At 40.9% G+C, this 18,327-nt stretch overlaps 1 protein-coding gene across 1 annotated transcript in view; it reads left to right on the top strand.

The window, feature by feature from the left end:
• Positions 1 to 16,337, top strand: part of LOC104072369 (fibrillin-1-like) — a gene marked incomplete at both ends in the record, with an annotated part of 32,499 nt that extends 16,162 nt beyond the window's left edge. Inside the window, 14 exons of the mRNA XM_009586243.1 lie at positions 2,358 to 2,423; positions 3,149 to 3,265; positions 3,629 to 3,748; positions 5,381 to 5,503; positions 5,930 to 6,061; positions 6,676 to 6,801; positions 7,353 to 7,559; positions 8,151 to 8,276; positions 8,499 to 8,621; positions 9,555 to 9,671; positions 10,472 to 10,600; positions 11,450 to 11,569; positions 14,898 to 15,129; positions 16,163 to 16,337. Coding sequence (XP_009584538.1) covers positions 2,358 to 2,423; positions 3,149 to 3,265; positions 3,629 to 3,748; positions 5,381 to 5,503; positions 5,930 to 6,061; positions 6,676 to 6,801; positions 7,353 to 7,559; positions 8,151 to 8,276; positions 8,499 to 8,621; positions 9,555 to 9,671; positions 10,472 to 10,600; positions 11,450 to 11,569; positions 14,898 to 15,129; positions 16,163 to 16,337 — 1,913 coding nt within the window. The remainder of the gene's footprint in view (positions 1 to 2,357; positions 2,424 to 3,148; positions 3,266 to 3,628; positions 3,749 to 5,380; positions 5,504 to 5,929; positions 6,062 to 6,675; positions 6,802 to 7,352; positions 7,560 to 8,150; positions 8,277 to 8,498; positions 8,622 to 9,554; positions 9,672 to 10,471; positions 10,601 to 11,449; positions 11,570 to 14,897; positions 15,130 to 16,162) is intronic.
• Positions 16,338 to 18,327: the final 1,990 nt, after the last annotated feature.

Here is an 18,327-nt window from a genome sequence, read left to right on the forward strand (position 1 = left end):
AAAAATGTAAATTTGCAATCTTATCAATATGAATGACTTGCAAAGCTAGCAGGGAATGACAAAACACAGGCCTTGATGAGGGAAAACCTCCCTGGACTGTTGCGAAAGAAACACTTTCCTTTGTTAGTATCCTTTGTAAGACTGTGTAACTAGGCATCAAGCAAGTCAACAGACCTCTGTACCATCATGGTGCAATTTGCTGAACCAACTTTAATTCATGCTGACAAATGTGGTTAACAGCATTACTGGTTTCAGCAATACATTAATACAGTTCATTTCATTAATAAGTCATGTAGATGTTTTGCAGACAATCCTCGCAAAAGCCAAGGGAAGAAAAGAGAATCAGATGTGCCAGTTGCAATATTCCTCCTAGGCTTATTGCCTGTGCATGTTTCATTCCATTGCCCCGGAGCATTTGAACGAAAGTCAGTTGGAAAAGCATGGTATACATCACAGCATTTCCTTGAAGTGTCAGCACATATATTTTTCACAGTCCAAACTGTTCTCAAAGGGTGATATCAAGGCCATTTTTCTCATCTTTTAAAAAAGAAGTAGCTTTAAGATATCTGAGTCTGGGAAATGTATGTCTTGGCATGTCATGGACAGTGGAATTGTTTCTTTTTTAAAAAAAAAATACTCGGTTGTCATCTCACGCATGTTCTCCATCGTCTGCTATCTGAATGCAGGCTGGTAAGCTCAAGCAACATGTGCCACCTGAGTCTCCTTCTGAAGGCTTGAGCAGGTAGGTTTTGTGCTGCCCAGCTGCACAGGGCTGAGTTTCCCACTCAGAGCCTAGCAGTGTGCCAGACACTTTGTTGCTTTCAGTGCAGGTGTGCATCTACATTTAGTTCTATTTTGTTCAACCTCAGCAAAGATCAGCTAATGTATTTCAAATAAAGAAAGTGTGATATTTGTTATGTCTATGATTGTAATGTACTGCTGCACTGTAAACCTCTTTGCAGCCTACTGAATTTGCAAAAGAAAAGGTGAAATCTTGTTAAGAGTTCTGTGATGTTCTGAGCATGGTTAGTAGAGAATATGCTCAGCAGCATCTTGAGATTGTTTGAATTACAGTCCTGTGTCCATCCATCTGCTCAAGATACAGTTTAGAGGGGAGAGGTGGAAGGTTAGTTTCAGTTGCCAGGCTTGTATTTTTTGTGTGTGTGTCAGACCCAAAGCTAGAGGAGTTTCTGAAGCTGAAGGGCCTTTATGATTACATGCATCCTCATTGCATTTTGGTCCACCAGAGTGAAAATTTATGATTTCTTGTTTATTCTAAAGCCAAGAATATACCAGGTGATTTGCACAGGTAAGGAAGTTGTCATGGTTTAACCTGGCAGGCAGCCAAATACCATGCAGCCGCTCACTCACTCCTCCCCCGCCCCCCAGTGGGACGGGGAGAGAATCGGAAGGGTAAGAGTGAGAAAAACTCATGGGTTGAGATAAAGACAATTTAATAGAACAGAAAAGGGAAAATAATAATGATAATGATAAAATATACAAAATATACAAAATAAGTGATGGACAATGCAATTGCTCACCACCCACGCTGACCGATAACCAGGTAGCGATCGGTACTTCCTGGATCACGCCTACCATTCATACACTGAGCATGACGTCACATGGTATGGAATACCCCATTCACTCTTCCTCCTCACACTAAATCCAAAACACAGCACTAGGAAGAAATTTAACCCTATCCCAGCCAAAACCAGGACAGAAGTACATGCTTTCTGCAACAAAAAATAGAGAATGACTTGTTCTCAAAAGACTTGCATCATCTTTAAATCTTCAAAGACCACACAGAAAACATTGTGGATGTGGAAACTGAGAGATGACTTCACTCTAAGCTGAACCCAGAAATTTTACTCTCAGCCTACCTATAATAAAATTATTACTTACTCTAGAACTAGAGATTGGCATGCTTTAAGGAGCTACTAACTGGTGACTACAGATTAAATTGTGTCTTCTTCAGAAAATGTAGGAAATCTTTCATTTACGACAGAAAAGAATGCAGTCACTAGTATTGATACTTTTAAAATGGAAATATTGCGTTAGTTTGCTCATTAAAAGAAGTTAAGTAATGCTAATTATTCACAGGATTTTCCATATGTACGTACAGGAGATCAGATGAAATATAAAGCAAGCATACAGTATTTACATGAATATAAGATTAAATTATAAATTTGTACATTTTCATATTATATTTCTGGATCTGAACATGAGGAGGATGAATTGGTATCAGTGGTTACTTGTGTAGCTCGTGGGTAATGCTCATCACCAAGATAGAATTTAACAAATGGTTTGTTCTGGGGTTTTTTTTTTGTTATTTGTTTGTTTGTTTGTTTGTTTTACAGAGGCGTTCAGACAGATTTGTCCGTTTGGAATTGGCATCCTTGTTGGACCTGGTGACGCAAGACTGGGTAAGTGCCTGAACTGCACGATGCCGTTGTTGCATCAGTATGCCATTTTCTACCCATAACCCATTCTCCCTTTCAATTGAGAATAACACCTCTGCAACTATTTCCAAAAGCCATGAATTGTGGAAACTTCTATACATTTTTTTTCAATTATTTATACCAATTTTAAATTGAATATGTCATATCAGAAATTAAACTTCTTTTAGAGTAGCATATTTGGCTTTTTAATTTGTGCTGAGCAAACTTGCTAGGAAACTTATGTAGGATCTAGAGAATGGATCACATAGCATACCTGTATTTTCTTATACAATATATGTAGCCTGTTTACAGTAAATGGTTTTAATCCTCCAGAAGTGCAAACCGCAGTTTCCCAGATCCCTTCAGTACATTCTGTTCTCTCCCAAAACAAACAGCACTTCAGCCTTATTGGCAAAAGTTTTAATTAAAGGAGCGCTGGATGACTACTGCTTTTCATATCTGCTCCTCTCCCTGTAGCCCCAGTTGGAGAGGTTTTTAATCTGACATTTAAAATCAGTTTCTTTTCTGCATTCTGAAAGCTGGCCTGCAAGACAAATTCTGTGCCCTTGTCCTAATATATAAAAATTCAAATATTAGTATTTTTTTGTGATCTCAGGAATATTTCTTGCCAGAACACTTGTTCTTTGAGAGAAGTCTAAAAGCACATGAGATCAATTGCACTTACTGTGTTATTTGTATTTCTGGTTAAGATGTGGATGAGTGCCTTGATCCAGATAACTGTAAATTTGGGCAGTGTATCAACACAGATGGGTCTTTCCGCTGTGAGTGTCCGTATGGTTACATCCTACAAGGAGCTCAATGTGTGGGTAAGTATAGCTGTTCCATATTCCATTTTAAAGAATCTCCTGAATTGCTAAGTATGGCATTAAGGAGTAGTGGGGTTATATTATTCTAATGTGGAGTCTCCATCCCCACTGGTGCTTAAAACCTGCCAGGGCAGGGCAGGAGCAATCTGCTCCAAGCTGGTCCTGCTCTGGCTGAGCGTTTGGTCCAGATAACCTCTAGCGAACTCAAATTATGCTAGGACTCTGTGACTCTAATTCAGTAACTTAAGTGAGTTCCTGGATTTTGTATTTTTGTATTTTTTGGTTGTACATCAACAATGTAGATTTTATAGCTTTTTGGTTGAGTATAACCGTGTATTCTTGCTTTGATTTAACTGCTTGCAGATACTGATGAATGTGCTGTTGGAAACCCGTGTGGAAATGGAACTTGCAGGAATGTAGTGGGAGGTTTTGAATGCACCTGCGTTGAGGGATTTGAGCCTGGACCGATGATGACCTGTGAAGGTGAGACTCCCATGTGTTAAGCACTGTCATTGTAGTTGTTTTCTGATTTTGGAAACAATCGAGGAGAGTAAAGCAGCTTAAAAAGAAAAATATGGACATTCAGAACAGCGCATCTTTATCTCAAACAGAAAAATAAGTTCCTCCTTCCTGTATCCACCTTGAACTGTGGTACCTTTTTCTATCTGGAGATTGGGTGAACAGGCCTTCAGGTAGTATCTGCTAAGGGACTGCCCGTAGAGGAGCATGTTGGGTATGGTCTCTCCAGAACAGTCCCCAGAAATGCTGCTTACTGTGTGTATGGTTTTTGCTTACCTCCTAGACAACCCTTGAGTGAAGAGAGTCACTGTGGATGATGAAAATATAAAATGGGCTGCTTGGGTTTGTTAGGGAACAAAACAGAAGATATAAATACAGTAATAGACAATTACCATGGTACCCCTATGTTGAATATTTTTCATGTTTTGGTCTCTCATTTCAAAAATAAACATTTGAAAATGCACAAAGAAGGGAAGAGTAAGGAAGATCAGAGTTATAGAGGGGACATGTAGAAAATTAATTAGACGAGAATTTTTCAGTGTGGAAAATGTGTTTGAGGGGATGATTCAAATTTATAAAGTCACAAGTGGTAAAGGTACCAAAAATAGAGGGAACATGTTAGACAAACGAAAGCAAACATTTTTATATGCATAGTACTTACTTAAGTTGTGGAACTCTTTGCTGCAGAGTATTATTGAGGCCACAAGTATAAATTGACCCAGAAAGAGATTGTACAAATTTATGTGGGAATCCATCAGTGGAAATTAAGCTTGATAGTTTGGTTGTGGCTTTTGGCTGTGGAAGTCCTTAAACTGAGAGGCTGTATCAGGGGAAAAATCTCTGCATACATGGTATGGGTTTTTTTAATACTCTTCTCCTCCTGTTACAACCAGAGAGAGGAGAATGTCCTAGGACATTCTGACACTTTCTTCTGACCTGACACAGCTGTTCTTAAATTATCTGCCACAATCTATTTGTTTGCAAGCCCATACAAAAGAATGCTTCTATTTTTGCATCAGCTTGCATTAGTTTTATATACAGTTAGAGCTTCATTCACTTCCCTGTGGAATTTGGGTGAAAGCTCGAATTGCAGAGGAGGAGTTAGCAAAGTGCATAGACATAAATTATATAGTAGTAATTACTCAAGTAGCCCAGAGCGTATGTAAATGCACTTCAAAATAATGTTTCTAGTAAGGATATTGTTTTATGGAATTCAGTGTACGAAGCAGCTGAATTAGTGCATCTAAAATTTAAAAATAACCAGTCATAAAGCCTGAGCCTAGATGTGGAAAAGATACAGTTTTACCTCAGACAGTATTTTGGCAGCATGGATCTGGAAATTATTTCCATTGGCTGCTTGCCGTTGAAGATATTGAAACTTCAGGTAGCTGTGCAAACATCCTGGCATGTCTGGTGCCTGCTCCTATACAGAAATCCATGATGAGTAGAACCATGGGTCCCCAAATATTAAAATTTAGCCCTCGGTAAACTGGGATCTCTGGTATCACCCGTACCTAAAACCTATGCACTTAAATCTGCTGAGTTTTACAAAAGCATGTTTCACTTCCCCCATGGTCTTTGTCACTCCAAATCCAGATGTCAACGAGTGCATTCAGAACCCTCTGCTCTGCGCTTTCCGCTGCGTGAACACTTTTGGATCCTATGAATGCAAATGCCCCACGGGATACGTTCTGCGAGAGGACCGGAGAATGTGCAGAGGTAAAGCTCCTACCAGACTCTTGCAGTTATGAGATAATGATTTCAAGTTCCTGCAGGGGTAGGCCTCTGACTCACTGCACTGTTGGGCCAGAGTTTTAATCCCAGGAAGTAACTGAGTCAGAAAGAATTTGGGATTAAATTCTATGGTTTGCATTATGCAATTGATTGTATTAAGTCTGCCCTGCCCATAAACTTATACATCTGCATAATGTGAGGTCATATCAGATGATACAGTTTTGTCTTGCCCTGAAAATGGGCATTTGGGAGAAATCAATTTGCTCTAGGCTAGTATATCTTATGGTTAGTTTAGCACAATAAAATTATGTGTAGAGTTTGATTACAATTGAAATTCCAAAGTCAGAATTTACTATTGTGAATTTCCAGGATCGTCTCTCTATATAGTGAAGTCTAAACCTTGTGTTTTAGATCAGAATGAGTGTGAAGAAGGAATTCACGACTGTGACTCAAAACAGATGGACTGCAAAAACCTAATTGGCACCTATATGTGTATCTGTGGACCAGGTTATCAGCGCAGACCAGATGGGGAAGGTTGTATAGGTAAGTGACACTGAAGTGTTGAAGCTCTTGAAACACACAGTTCCTCAGCAGAGCTGAAAATTTTGGATTTAACAAAGTGTTAAGGAACTCAGAGGAGGAATTACACAACTACCTGTGTAATGGATCTACCTGTGCTATACGCACTTTGCTTCACTGTTCAGGTGTGCACACATGTCGGCAGCAAGTAGAAAATCTGGATGTGCCTGTCTTTACAATCAGTTTGTACTACTGCTGATGAATTGCTCTGAGTGAAGAAAGCAGAGAATTGGGCCCATTGCTGTAAGCTTGTTTATCTCTGTTAGCATGAATGAGAGTAAATCTGAATTGTTTTAAAACTTTGGATGGCATTCAGAAGTGCAGCTGTAACTATGAAAAATTTTGAAAACCAGTGAGGAATATATTGCAGAGAAAACGTAGTAACAAAATATATAATATTGTGAGCTAGATGGTCATCTTTCCTCTGAAAATTGAATATGAGAGACCTTTTATTAAAAAAAAATTATGCAAGTTTAACCAGGCAGAATGCACAGCTTAAGAACTCCATACAAACTTCTCTAACCTGCATTAATGCACTTAATGGACTTCATTTTTGTCATATCATTTAAAAAACACAGATGAGAATGAATGTCAGACCAAACCTGGGCTCTGCGAGAATGGCCGTTGTGTAAACACAGTGGGAAGTTACAGATGTGAATGCAACGAGGGATTCACTGTCAGTGACACCCAGAACGAATGCCTTGGTAAGTCATTAACACCCTAATGAACTATAACTTTGGTAGCAGAAACTGTAGTTGAACTTAAACTTAGAAATGTATAGTGAGTAAATATACTCTTGAATTTACATGCCTTTGGGAAGGGACCTTTTTAAGTAGGTGCCCTCCTGCAAGTTCATTCTTCCCATGCTAACCATTTGCCTACTGCAGTCAGTCCAGTTGGGTTGACTTGCTATGAAAACTGACTGTTCGGTGGTTTCAGTCAGACGGGAATTGCTCTGCCTTTTCTTTGGTCCTGATCTCAGCCAGTCCTTTTTCTCTGCGTTCAAACAGAAATGTGCATTTTTATAAGCATAATTTAACTTGTCTTCCACCTTTTGCTAAATCTCCTGTTGTCTTTGTTTCCCTTAGACGTTGTGCTCTCTTTCTTACTGCTGGTAGTCTTTCACTCTCAGTTCCACAGTCCCAGGGTGAAGTATGCCCTTTCTTTTATATTTCTGACTAAATTCCTAATATCTCATGACCCTCTGGAGGTCGTCACCATTAGGATTCTCTGTGATGCATAATTTGTCTTCCAGACAACAGGGAGGGTTACTGCTTCACTGAAGTCTTACAAAGTATGTGTCAAATCGGATCAAGCAACAGGAACTCTGTCACCAAGTCTGAATGCTGCTGTGATGGTGGCCGAGGCTGGGGGCAAAACTGCGAGGTCTGCCCCTTCCCAGGCACCGTGGCCTTCAAGAAGCTTTGCCCTCATGGCCGAGGATACATGTCTAATGGAGCAGGTACTGACTTCTATTAAAGGCCCTCTTACACAATGTCAAATTCAGTGATAAATTATAAACTCTTTTCTTTTTGCATATTTGAACACTGTGAGGCCCTAAATATTTTGGGTATCAGTTGGAATTTTCTGAAAGTTTTCATGTTGAGAGAGTATAGTCCTTTGGGAGGAGGGTGCATAGCCAAAGGCATCCATCCCAACTTGGCAGATATTATTTTGCATGCTGGTTGACTGACATGCACTCGAATGGGAATTTGCACTCTCGTTTGAATGTGTTGTAGGTACAGATTAAGAGCTATTTGTGTACGTGAAAGCAAAGTGATGTTTGATTTATGGAGGCTAATGTATGATCAGCTCCAGTTGTTCGCTTCCACTTAACACTTGTTCGTTGCATTTGAAAGTTAGATTAAGGCTCCGTTCCGTATTTTTCCACTTACTATTTCTCTCCTTAATCTGTACAATATTTCATTATTTTATGTAATTTTTTTATTTTATGTACAGTGTGGGTTTTTTTCATGTCAGGTCACAAGAATCTATTGAAGCTGTATAAAGTCAGTTCTTGTTCCATTGTGAACTAACCCTTATTTAATTGCAGATATTGATGAGTGCAAGGTTATTCATGATGTCTGCCGTAATGGGGAGTGCATCAATGAGAGGGGATCTTATCGTTGTCATTGCAACCTTGGCTATACTACAGATATAACTGGCACTCTTTGCATAGGTAGGTTTTTCATTATATTGTGTGTATATGAAGTTTATTACTTTACTAAGAGATGACTGGAAGAAGGAAATACAAAGATTTTGAAAAATGAGAAAAGAAAATGCCATTTGTTAGAATGCTTTGGGGATTTTGATTTCCTTCTGATATTTCCTGAGCATTTTGAAAAACATTATCACAGATCTTGGTTGTCAGCACTGAGGTATCTGGTTTTGCTGCTTCTAGATCTGAATGAATGTAATGAGTCCCCAAAACCTTGCAATTTCATCTGCAAAAACACAGAGGGGAGCTTCCAGTGTTCGTGTCCGAAAGGGTACATCCTGCAAGAAGATGGGAGAAGCTGCAAAGGTAAAAATCAAGAAAAGAATTTACTGCAGAAACGCTGTGTTTCACAGGCAAATACCAATCCAAGGACATTTAAATGATGTAAATCTGTCTCCTTGATTCATGTGAGTATTTCCGTTAAAGACAGTGTAAGTGGCCTGCACAGGATGGAGCTGGTGTTTCAGTTAGTTCTTTGATAATCTGGATGAACAGTAGATCCACAGGAATTTTTGCAGGCTGATGGCAGCTGATCTTAAAAGACTTCGTAACCAATAGTATGTATGATTGGTCTTATCTTGGTAAGCATGTTTGTTTAAGTTGTATTTTTCAGTGATAAATGTATCTTAATGGATACCAAGATGAGCATGGTTTGCAGTGCATTATCCAGCATCAACAGAGTTTTAACCTACCACCTCTGCAGCATGCTGAATAAGGAACAGCAGTGCAGGAGAGATTTTGAAATGTTCATTACAATTTCATTTATTTATGTATCTTGGTAGCAAAGATCTGACTGAAACCGCACAAGTTAGAGCAGCAATTCTAAACCTGGCATGGGAAATGACATTGTACTTTGTCATTAGCATTTAAATGTTTCTTTTGGAGTAATAGCATGCTTCAGTGCAATACCGCTTTGCAATTGGCCACTGCTTCTCATGAAGATGGTGACTTCCTGTTTATTGACTGCAGTGAGAGCAGACATTTATTATGTAACAGCATCTTTCCGGCAGATGAGAGTGAAGTCTGTAGCGTGGACACTAGTGTAGCTCTGAAGTCCCATTCATTACATGTGGGGCTTCATGTGAGACGAACTGGAAGCCAGCATGGAAAGTGAGACGTAGATTCAAAAGGCTTTATTTGATACATTATTTATTTGCAATCACTTCTCTCCAAGTCCAGCCAAACTGTCAGATCCTCCACAGGGAACATAAATGAAAGATGTTTTCTTGGCTTTTTTAGATCTTGATGAATGTGCAACAAAGCAGCACAACTGCCAGTTCCTTTGTGTCAACACTATTGGGGGTTTCACTTGTAAATGTCCTCCTGGATTCACTCAGCACCATACAGCCTGCATTGGTAAGTGCCGTGGGAATGTAGACACAGATTTGGGATTTATTACTGAGTCTTATTCCAGAAGCAAAGTAGCAAGGAGGTGAAATCGGCTTCCTGAGAAACCAAATGGAAACAGAGGCCAGGTTCTGATCCCAGTCCCACCAGAGCAGAAGATGCAAAGAGGCCCTCCCTCCTACCTTCCCTTGTTTTCATAATCTCTGTCTTTGAATTTTGCACTTGAAAGAATCAGACAGTAAAACCACCAATTTGTAATTCTTGCCTTACCCTTTCTTACTCTTTGAGCAAAAAACCAGTTATGTTTCTGTTCTTGTAGTTCTGTTCTTATAGGACCTGCATTAGAGATCGTGTCAAGGCTTCTTTAAACAATAAGCATGAAACATACATTTCTGCAGTTGTCCTTTAAACACATACCCATTATGTCTGTGGAAATGTTCAACAAAACTACTTCCTGCAAAACACTATTTCTGCTCTGCAAGTTGGATCTTGCTTGTGGCAGTCTGATAATCCTGTGGTATTGATGTGAATTTGGGGGTGTTTGAAGACTAGAACATCATACTCCATATTCTTGGTGAAGAAAAGGAGTGTTTCCCTCCCCATAGCTCTTGTCATCTTTTCAAATGAAAAGAAGGTAATGTAAGCTCTCCCTCTGTAGTGCAAAGTAAAAAAATGGAGAGGGGAGTACGACAGCTACATTACTGATGTTGCTTTACCTCTTGTCACAAGTTGTTCATTGTCAGCATTGCTAAATGATCATCTTCACAACAAGGAATAAAAAGTAACACTCAGGTTTTGGTTTCCTTCAGATAATAATGAGTGTGCTACTGAAATCAATTTATGTGGAGCGAAGGGCATTTGCCAGAATACACCAGGAAGTTTTGTTTGTGAGTGTCAACGTGGCTTCTCACTCGATCAAACCGGGCTTAGCTGTGAAGGTAGGTACAACACACAGCACATTTAACCTGGCCTCCTCTTGCTTTCCTTCATCTTCTCTCAGCCATACTGTCATCCAAGCAGGGACCTATGGAGTAAGTACCAAAACCTATGGATTGAAGATGGATGTAGATTGAAGGGGTGTGGGGTATAGAAATTTAGCAACAAGGCAGTATTTCTCTCCATGGGCCTGAATAAATATATTGTAGGATGATAAAGAGCTGGACAGATACTTTCTGAGGAGAATTCAGTTTAGCCTGGAATGTTTTAGTTTAAGCATCGTAAGCAAAATTCTGTTGAATCCTGCATGGATTTCTGAGGGACTCACCAAGGACAGGAAGTCTTGCATCTCCGAGGTGACCTGCTAAAGAGAGAGTTCAAGGACTGCAGACTTTATTCCTCTGGGTCCCTAGAGCCTCTAGAGCCTTCTCCTGGGGTAGAGTTTGGTCTGCTTTGAAAAGAGATATCCTGGGATTCTTGGGTTGGATGCTTGGGTAACGGCAAGGGATTGTCTGCTGTGGAGCTTGGGAGCCTTAGGAAAGCCTTGGGGGTCCCATATACAAATGGCTTTCTGCTCTCTGCTCCATAGCAGAATGCAAAAACCCTGAAAATTGTGACTGAATTTGAGCTTTCAGTGATTTTCAGCTCTAAGTTACTTGCTGTGGAGTCAGAAATCCAACCCTGAAAACCCCAAAGTGGTCTCCCAGCACTGGTCAGGTTTTTGGAAGATCCTGAAATATACCTCTCTATATATGATATATGAATATATATGGTTATTTGTAACATACTTTTCAAATATACCATAATTTGAGCTTCTCTCCCAAAACTCAGAGTGTATCTCACCTTTTTAGATGTTGATGAGTGTGATGGAAACCACCGGTGTCAGCATGGCTGCCAAAATATAATTGGAGGATACAGGTGTAGCTGCCCACAGGGATATCTCCAGCATTACCAATGGAACCAATGTGTTGGCAAGTCACTCTTTTAAATTCATACATTAAAATGCATGTTACCTTTGTTAGCAGCAAGAAGTGAAGGGCAATGGTGCAGTTTGCCATATTTTCTTTTTCTGATTATAATTTAGTAAGTTCAGCAGAGTTTCATTACAAATGTGCGCTCCTGTGAAAGGCAAAGTGGATAAGAAGCACCCAGTAGCCTATGTCCTGGTTCAACAAGTGTTTAAGCACAAAATTATCCTTGAGGGTGCTAGAAGTTGTATTGACTTTGAGCGAACTTGAGTTACTCGTGTATTTTGTGGTCTGAACAAAGGAAGTCTTACTCAGCCATGCAACAGTCTCTGCTCAGACACAGGTCCTTGTCTGAGAGCTGATGGTGGGTTGAACCTAGCAGACTTAGAACCACAAGTTTGGATTGTTAAATTGTAAAATGAAACTTCTGGCCCAAAGCATCTAAAACTCTATTAAAATCTTGCTTGATCTGTGCTTTTATCATTCTTACAACACCTACAAGGCAGCTGCCTTTTCTCTGTACAGAGTTAACCACTTGTCATATTTGAGCAAAGCTGCTGCTATCTGTCTAAAGATGTTTCCTTGCAGCTTTGGGATACAGTTTATAACAAGTGCTTACAGGACAATTTTGATTATAAATAACAAATGCTAGTGCTCTTTTTTTATGTTAAGAAGTAAATACACTGGTGAATTAAAATGCGTATTTCTTCTCCATCTAAACTTTGGTTCTACCCCAGGTCTCTGAGCCCTTGTAGATGGGGTTGTGTGTGCAGAGCACTGGTGCTGCATATGACTTCAGCAGACAGAAGTGGGTCCTCTGCAGAAGTCATGGGAAAAGTCTCTGTACATTTCAGCAGTGTAGCACGTAGCATATTCAAACAAGAGGAACATGAATCTTTTTTCCTCTAGTGACAATAATGTGCGTTTTTAGTCACGTTTAATGGGCTTCATACAAGCTAGTCTTGTGTGGATACCCAGAGATGTGTTTGATGACCTCTTCGAGAATGAAGGGCTTCATAACTCTTTGGCTTTTTTTGCTTTCAGAAACATAAAAATGCCTTTGGTTGTTATCACTGTGGTGCTCTAGGGAGGTCTCTGCTTTTAATTATGCTTACCAAACCTCCTGACATTTTATGCAGTCCTTGCTGTGATGTTTGCTTGCTATGCCTGTAACATACAAGAGAACAAGGAGGGAGTACAAACTTATGGTGGTTTTGAATATTAATTAAACTAGCAGAGCTTAGGGTTAAATTAGATTTTAATCTGCAGGAGGGTAAAATAAAAAAACAGCACTGCCATGTCTGGCTGCTGGAGGACATTGTGGAATCTGAAAAAGTGCAGCTCTCGGTTTTGCAAAACATCTTGGCTGTTTCCAAGTCTTCCTGGGTGATAACATTTAACTAAGTATATTTCCAAACCAGGTGTACACTGTTATTCCAGCTTTTGAGCCCATTGACTACTGTTCAGATTTTATACAGGGAATATCAGTTTCAAAATGCACAAGCACTGCTATTTCCCCTACTGAAAGAAAGGCTTCAACCTCGGCACCACGAATACTGATCACCAGAAACTTCACTACACAAAATTACACTGAGAGCCACAACTGGGGAAAGACTCAGCTAGCACTTCCACCTTCTTGGACATGGGGCAGTCCAGGCAGCAGCCCAAAACTGCAGGGAAGGAGGCTTTGGTTTCCTCTGTCCTCATGGCATCTCTCCTTCAAAGCTGAAGCTGAGCATGACAGAGCTGCGTGTTGCAGAGCACAGGAGATCAAGACTGGTGCCTGACAGCACAGCTCGCGCAGAGTCCGAGGCTCCCGTAACTGTTTTTTTCACTTTTCTTCATGTTTTTTCTTCCAACAATCACCTAAAATAAGGAAACTAACCTCACTAGTGTCCACACTCTTGCTGCTATGGAGTGAGGCGAAGTGAGCGTCTCTTCTCTTGGTGCAGTAACTTTCTGTGGCCCAAATGTGCTTTTATGATGTTGATATAATTGCTGTTAGGTATGACAAATATTGAAACATTGCTCTAAGTTAATGGCAAAACTCCTACAGGCTTTGGTGACAATAGAATTCAGCCCCAGGTTTTAATACCTTGTTCACATTGTAACGTCTGTAACTGTATATGATAGATATTTATCTAGATCTCCTGGGTGTACCACAGGGGAAGAATCCATGTAGTAGGTTTTTCTGTGACAATTCCTTCATATTCCTTGGCAATCCCAACTCTGCAAACAGTTTGTGTCTCTTTTAGCTTATTTAATGAAGTGTTCAGGGACTTTTGATGTTACTGCATATTTAGATAATCACTGAAGAATGCTTTGGTTCCTCCCTTGTCTTGTGCTGTGTGTGACTGCATCCCCTGCCCAGGCAATTCTGTAGTGCACCATGCCATAAATCAGACTGCAAGAAGCAAAGGCATTGCTTTTAAACAAAGAACAAACAGTCACATTGTTTGGAAAAAGACAATAATGTTCTGAATTAGTACTTATTCTCCTGTAACCTGGATGCTTGGGTCAGAGATGCTGCCCTGTGCTTTACATTTCATCTATACAGTGTTCAAATGGCATTTCTTATGCACGTGCACACAGATGCAATGTGCATGTGCAGTTGCTTTATCACAGAAAACAGGGAACAATAGCATTCAGAACGTTTCAAAGCAATTTGCCACATCAGACAAAAAAATTCGGACCAGCTACATTTAAAAAACCAGTTAAAAAACGATTTACAGTAAACAAGCCTGAACTGACCTCAAACTCCTACAGTGCTGCACTTGGGAAGTTTGGAAAAGGGCTGGCTCAGAGCGTGGCAGTCTTTTGTATCTACAGCTGCTTTTATTTTTACTTTACTACTTGTTCCTGTACCTTACCTGTACCTCCTATTTAAATGTGAATGTGTAGAGAGGGATTTTCAGTGCCTGGAAAAGGTGTCAGAGCTTGATTCCTTACTATTTTTCCTTCAATGTTGAATAGCATTATGAACATGGGATTACTGGACCAGATTGTTGGCTGTACGAAGTTTTATTCTTCTCAGTTGTTTCTGGAACAAAAAAAAAGTTGCTTCCTCTGCTTTTCTGCTCTCCAGAGCATGAGCTGACATGGCATGAAACATCTTCTGTAGAGTAGCCCAAATGTTGCTCTGTTGTATGGCTGTAGTCATCTCCTAGCGACTGCTGCCCTAGCCAAGGGTGGGGCCAAGCCTTGTTCTCCGTTTCTGTCCATCGGATGTGGCAGCATGTTTAGCAACAGTCAGGCACGATCCTTCTGAAGGGGTAGGCTGAACTAGGCCTGAGAGTAAAAGTTAATGTGGTATGTTCTGCTTCTTTTCCAGATGAAAATGAATGTCTCAGTGCACACATTTGTGGAGGAGCATCTTGCCACAATACTTTGGGAAGCTATAAATGTATGTGCCCTACCGGATTTCAGTATGAACAGTTTAGTGGAGGTTGCCAAGATATCAATGAATGCGGTTCTGCACAAGCCCCATGCAGTTATGGTTGTTCAAATACTGAAGGTGGCTATGTCTGTGGATGTCCACCTGGTTACTTCAGAATAGGACAAGGGTAAGGGATTCTCATTTTAAACTAACAGACATAAAGGGGACATAATCCGCTCCCTTCTCTGTAGTGTGGAGCAGCAGAACCAGGGGGATTGTCACCAGTGAAAGAGGGATAGGATTGTGGAGGTGCTCGAGTTGGATGCACCTGCTGATTTTGGAGATGAGGGAGGGGAAAAGTAACCAAGGGAAGGGAGCAATGTGGTTTTAATGCTTAATGAAATTTGGTCAGGGCTACCAGGTTCAATCATCTCTTTTAAGCTACTGCTTGCACCTCTCCTGCATACCCCAGCAGCTAGCCAAGTTCTCTGAGCTTGTCACTTGGGAGCTTACACCCCTCATTATGATTTGTGGTGTATCACTTGTCTCCTTTAAAAAAAAAAAAAAAAAAAACAAAAAAAACCCACCCCTGACAGCTCCAAAGACAAATGATATTATACAAGTGGCTTCACCCACTGGTTGGAATAACAATTCTGTATGCTCTTATGTTCTTGTATGTTCCATATTCTTCTGTGTTCCAAAGTAATCATTTTTTGAATAAATGTCTGCTTTATCAGGAAAAACAATTTTCACTTGCACCAGTGGGAGTGTTAGGGCTGTGCATCATGTAGGACCAAGCAACTCAAATGGAAAGCAGAAAGATTATGGCTTAAATTTTAAAGTGACTAAAAGCTTTGGGATAAAAGACCTCGCTTTTCAGATTTTTCAGCAGTTTCTGAAAATTGGTCTCATTCTATGTGTTCCAGGTTGGATGGCAGAAATTACTAACAACTTCTCAGAGCTTAAGCCTGTGTTTTTAAAAACTGTTAAATATAGGCAGGTCTCTCTTAGGCGAAGCCTCATGGAGCCAGGTTCTTGAAATTGGCGGTAGCTGCATTGTGATTCAGTGAGAATTTTCCCTGTTGACTTCAGCAGAAATTTTTCCTAGGAAATGAGTGCAACATAATTGCCTTATTATTTGTATTCACAGTCCCCCAAATTCAGCTTTTGATAAGATCTATGTCTCATTGGAATTAATTTTGAATTTCTTTCTTCCTCAGACACTGTGTTTCTGGAGTGGGGCTAGGCAAAGGTCAAGGACAAGAGCTTTCACTCAGTGGAGAAGTAGATGACAACTCCCTTTCTCCAGAAGCTTGTTATGAATGTAAAATCAATGGCTATCCCAAGAGAGGAAGGAAGCGCAGAAGCACTAATGAAACTGCAAATGAAGCAGAGGTAATTGACTCTTTTTGGGGGAAAGGGTTTGTGGTTGTCTTGTGAAAGCCAGTCTGAGAAGGAGGTGTGCCAAGAGACAATCCCACAGGAAAAATATACACCCCAAACAAAGTAGACCAAAGAACTGGTTTTGGATGTCAAGCAGTCTGTGTGGGGGCTTTCTGAAGTTGTTCACTGTCATTAGGCAAAGGTCATCCTCTGAAGCCCCTGCATACCTAATACCTATGTCGCATCAAACACTAAAATAAATGCCCATCCAGCTGCCTAGAGAGCAGTCCACTCACCAGCAAAGCAGGCTCTTGATGTCAGAGGATGGCAGGTATGTAAAACGTTTGTGTGACCTTGTCTTCAGAAAGGCAAGACACGTTGGTTGGGATGGATGTGGACCCTGCCAAGCAGCGCCATGTTGTGTGTCTGGGGCTGGAGCCCTCTCCAAAGCAAACACAGAGCTCTGGACACGAACACCTCACCTGGAAGGGAGTCCAGGGCTGCAGCCCTTCCTGGGGCTTGTCCAGACCTTTGCAGTCAGTCACCCAGGTTGCCGTCCTGGAGCCGAGGCTGCCAGCAAGGCCGCTCACAGTGCTCACCACTGGCCCAGTCAGCAGAACAGGAGGCAGAGCTTCATTTGTCATTGCTAGGAAGTCGTTGGGGACAGAGGCAGGTTTCCATTTGCCTCCGAGTGTGTCAGTGAAATGCTTATCTGTTGCGATGCTCACACAACTCCACTTCTTCCTAGCTGTTGTCATTGGCTTTTTTTTATTAACCAAATATTAATAAGTGGTTTCAGCACTTATATTTACATGAAAACTAGTCTGCTGTGCGACAAGTTTTGTCTTTATGCAAAGCATAGGCATCTCTTTTCACTCATCCTTGGGGGAGGTATTTTCCTTTAGTTCTTAGCAAATGTTTCTCTTAGCAAACATTTCTCAAAAAAGCTTTAAAGTAAATCCTTCACCAAATTCCCCCTGCTGGGGTTTGTTCTGAATTGATCACAACAGTGAAACACAATGGGATGGAAGGTGGTTGTAATTGTTTGTTCTTCAGCTGGGCTTCCAGTACCACACGTCCCAGTATGAGTGCAGAAGTCCTGATAGAAGCATGGTCTTGTAATTTGTGATGTTCCTATAGTCCCTCTTGCGCAAAATTCAAACTCCTTGCATTACCTAGGGAGTCCCACATGGGCTTATTTCAACTTCTTGTAATACAAAGTCAGAATTGTCCAGTCTGGTCATCCAATCCAATGTCCAGCACAAGTCAACTGGATTTAAACCTTATTGTTCACATTAATTATATGCAGACTTCAGCAAACTGTAAACAGCTTGTAGGAGAAGTGTCACCAAGTCCACAGTCATTTGACTTCTCACTTCTTCATCCAGTCTAAGATGACAGTGATGTTACAGGTGAAGGGATCTGCCCTGACCTGGCCAGAGAAGCAGCAGGTCACGGCAGGTCTCTAGCGTGTGCAAGTATTTGTCATTCAGCTGAAAGTATGTGTCTGGGTATGCAAATGTGTGTGTTGCATTCTAAATATAACCAAGAGGCACTGAACAGTCTTGTAAAAGGTGCTTAGTGTGTGGCGCTCTGCTAATACGGGAAGACAGGAGAGTGCTTTTGCCCAGGAGAGTGTGGATATTTGATTTTGCGCAGAGTGGGGTCATAAACTGTGTTTCTTCAGTGTGTTTCAGTACTCTCTGTGATTAGTGCTGGATTTGTCTCAGAGGTGACGTAGAGCTTCCCTTGCTTTCCAAATGAAAACGTTACAGCTGATGTGCTGTCTGAAATGTTACCATTCTGCCGCTGCAGCGTGACTCATGCACAGGGGACTCAGGGAGCCCAGTTACCATCACTTGGAGGTGAGGGGCGATGCTGCTTTTCCAGCACCCCGCTGCACCCATGGGCCATCCCGGCTCCACACCTAAACAAAGTGAATCTTGCAAAGCAGAAAACTGCCACCCAAATGACGTGCCTCCCCCACAGACTCTGCTCGCTT

This window comes from Fulmarus glacialis, unplaced genomic scaffold (assembly GCF_000690835.1).
Source record: "Fulmarus glacialis isolate BGI_N327 unplaced genomic scaffold, ASM69083v1 scaffold44709, whole genome shotgun sequence".
NCBI classification, from domain to species: Eukaryota; Metazoa; Chordata; class Aves; order Procellariiformes; family Procellariidae; genus Fulmarus; species Fulmarus glacialis.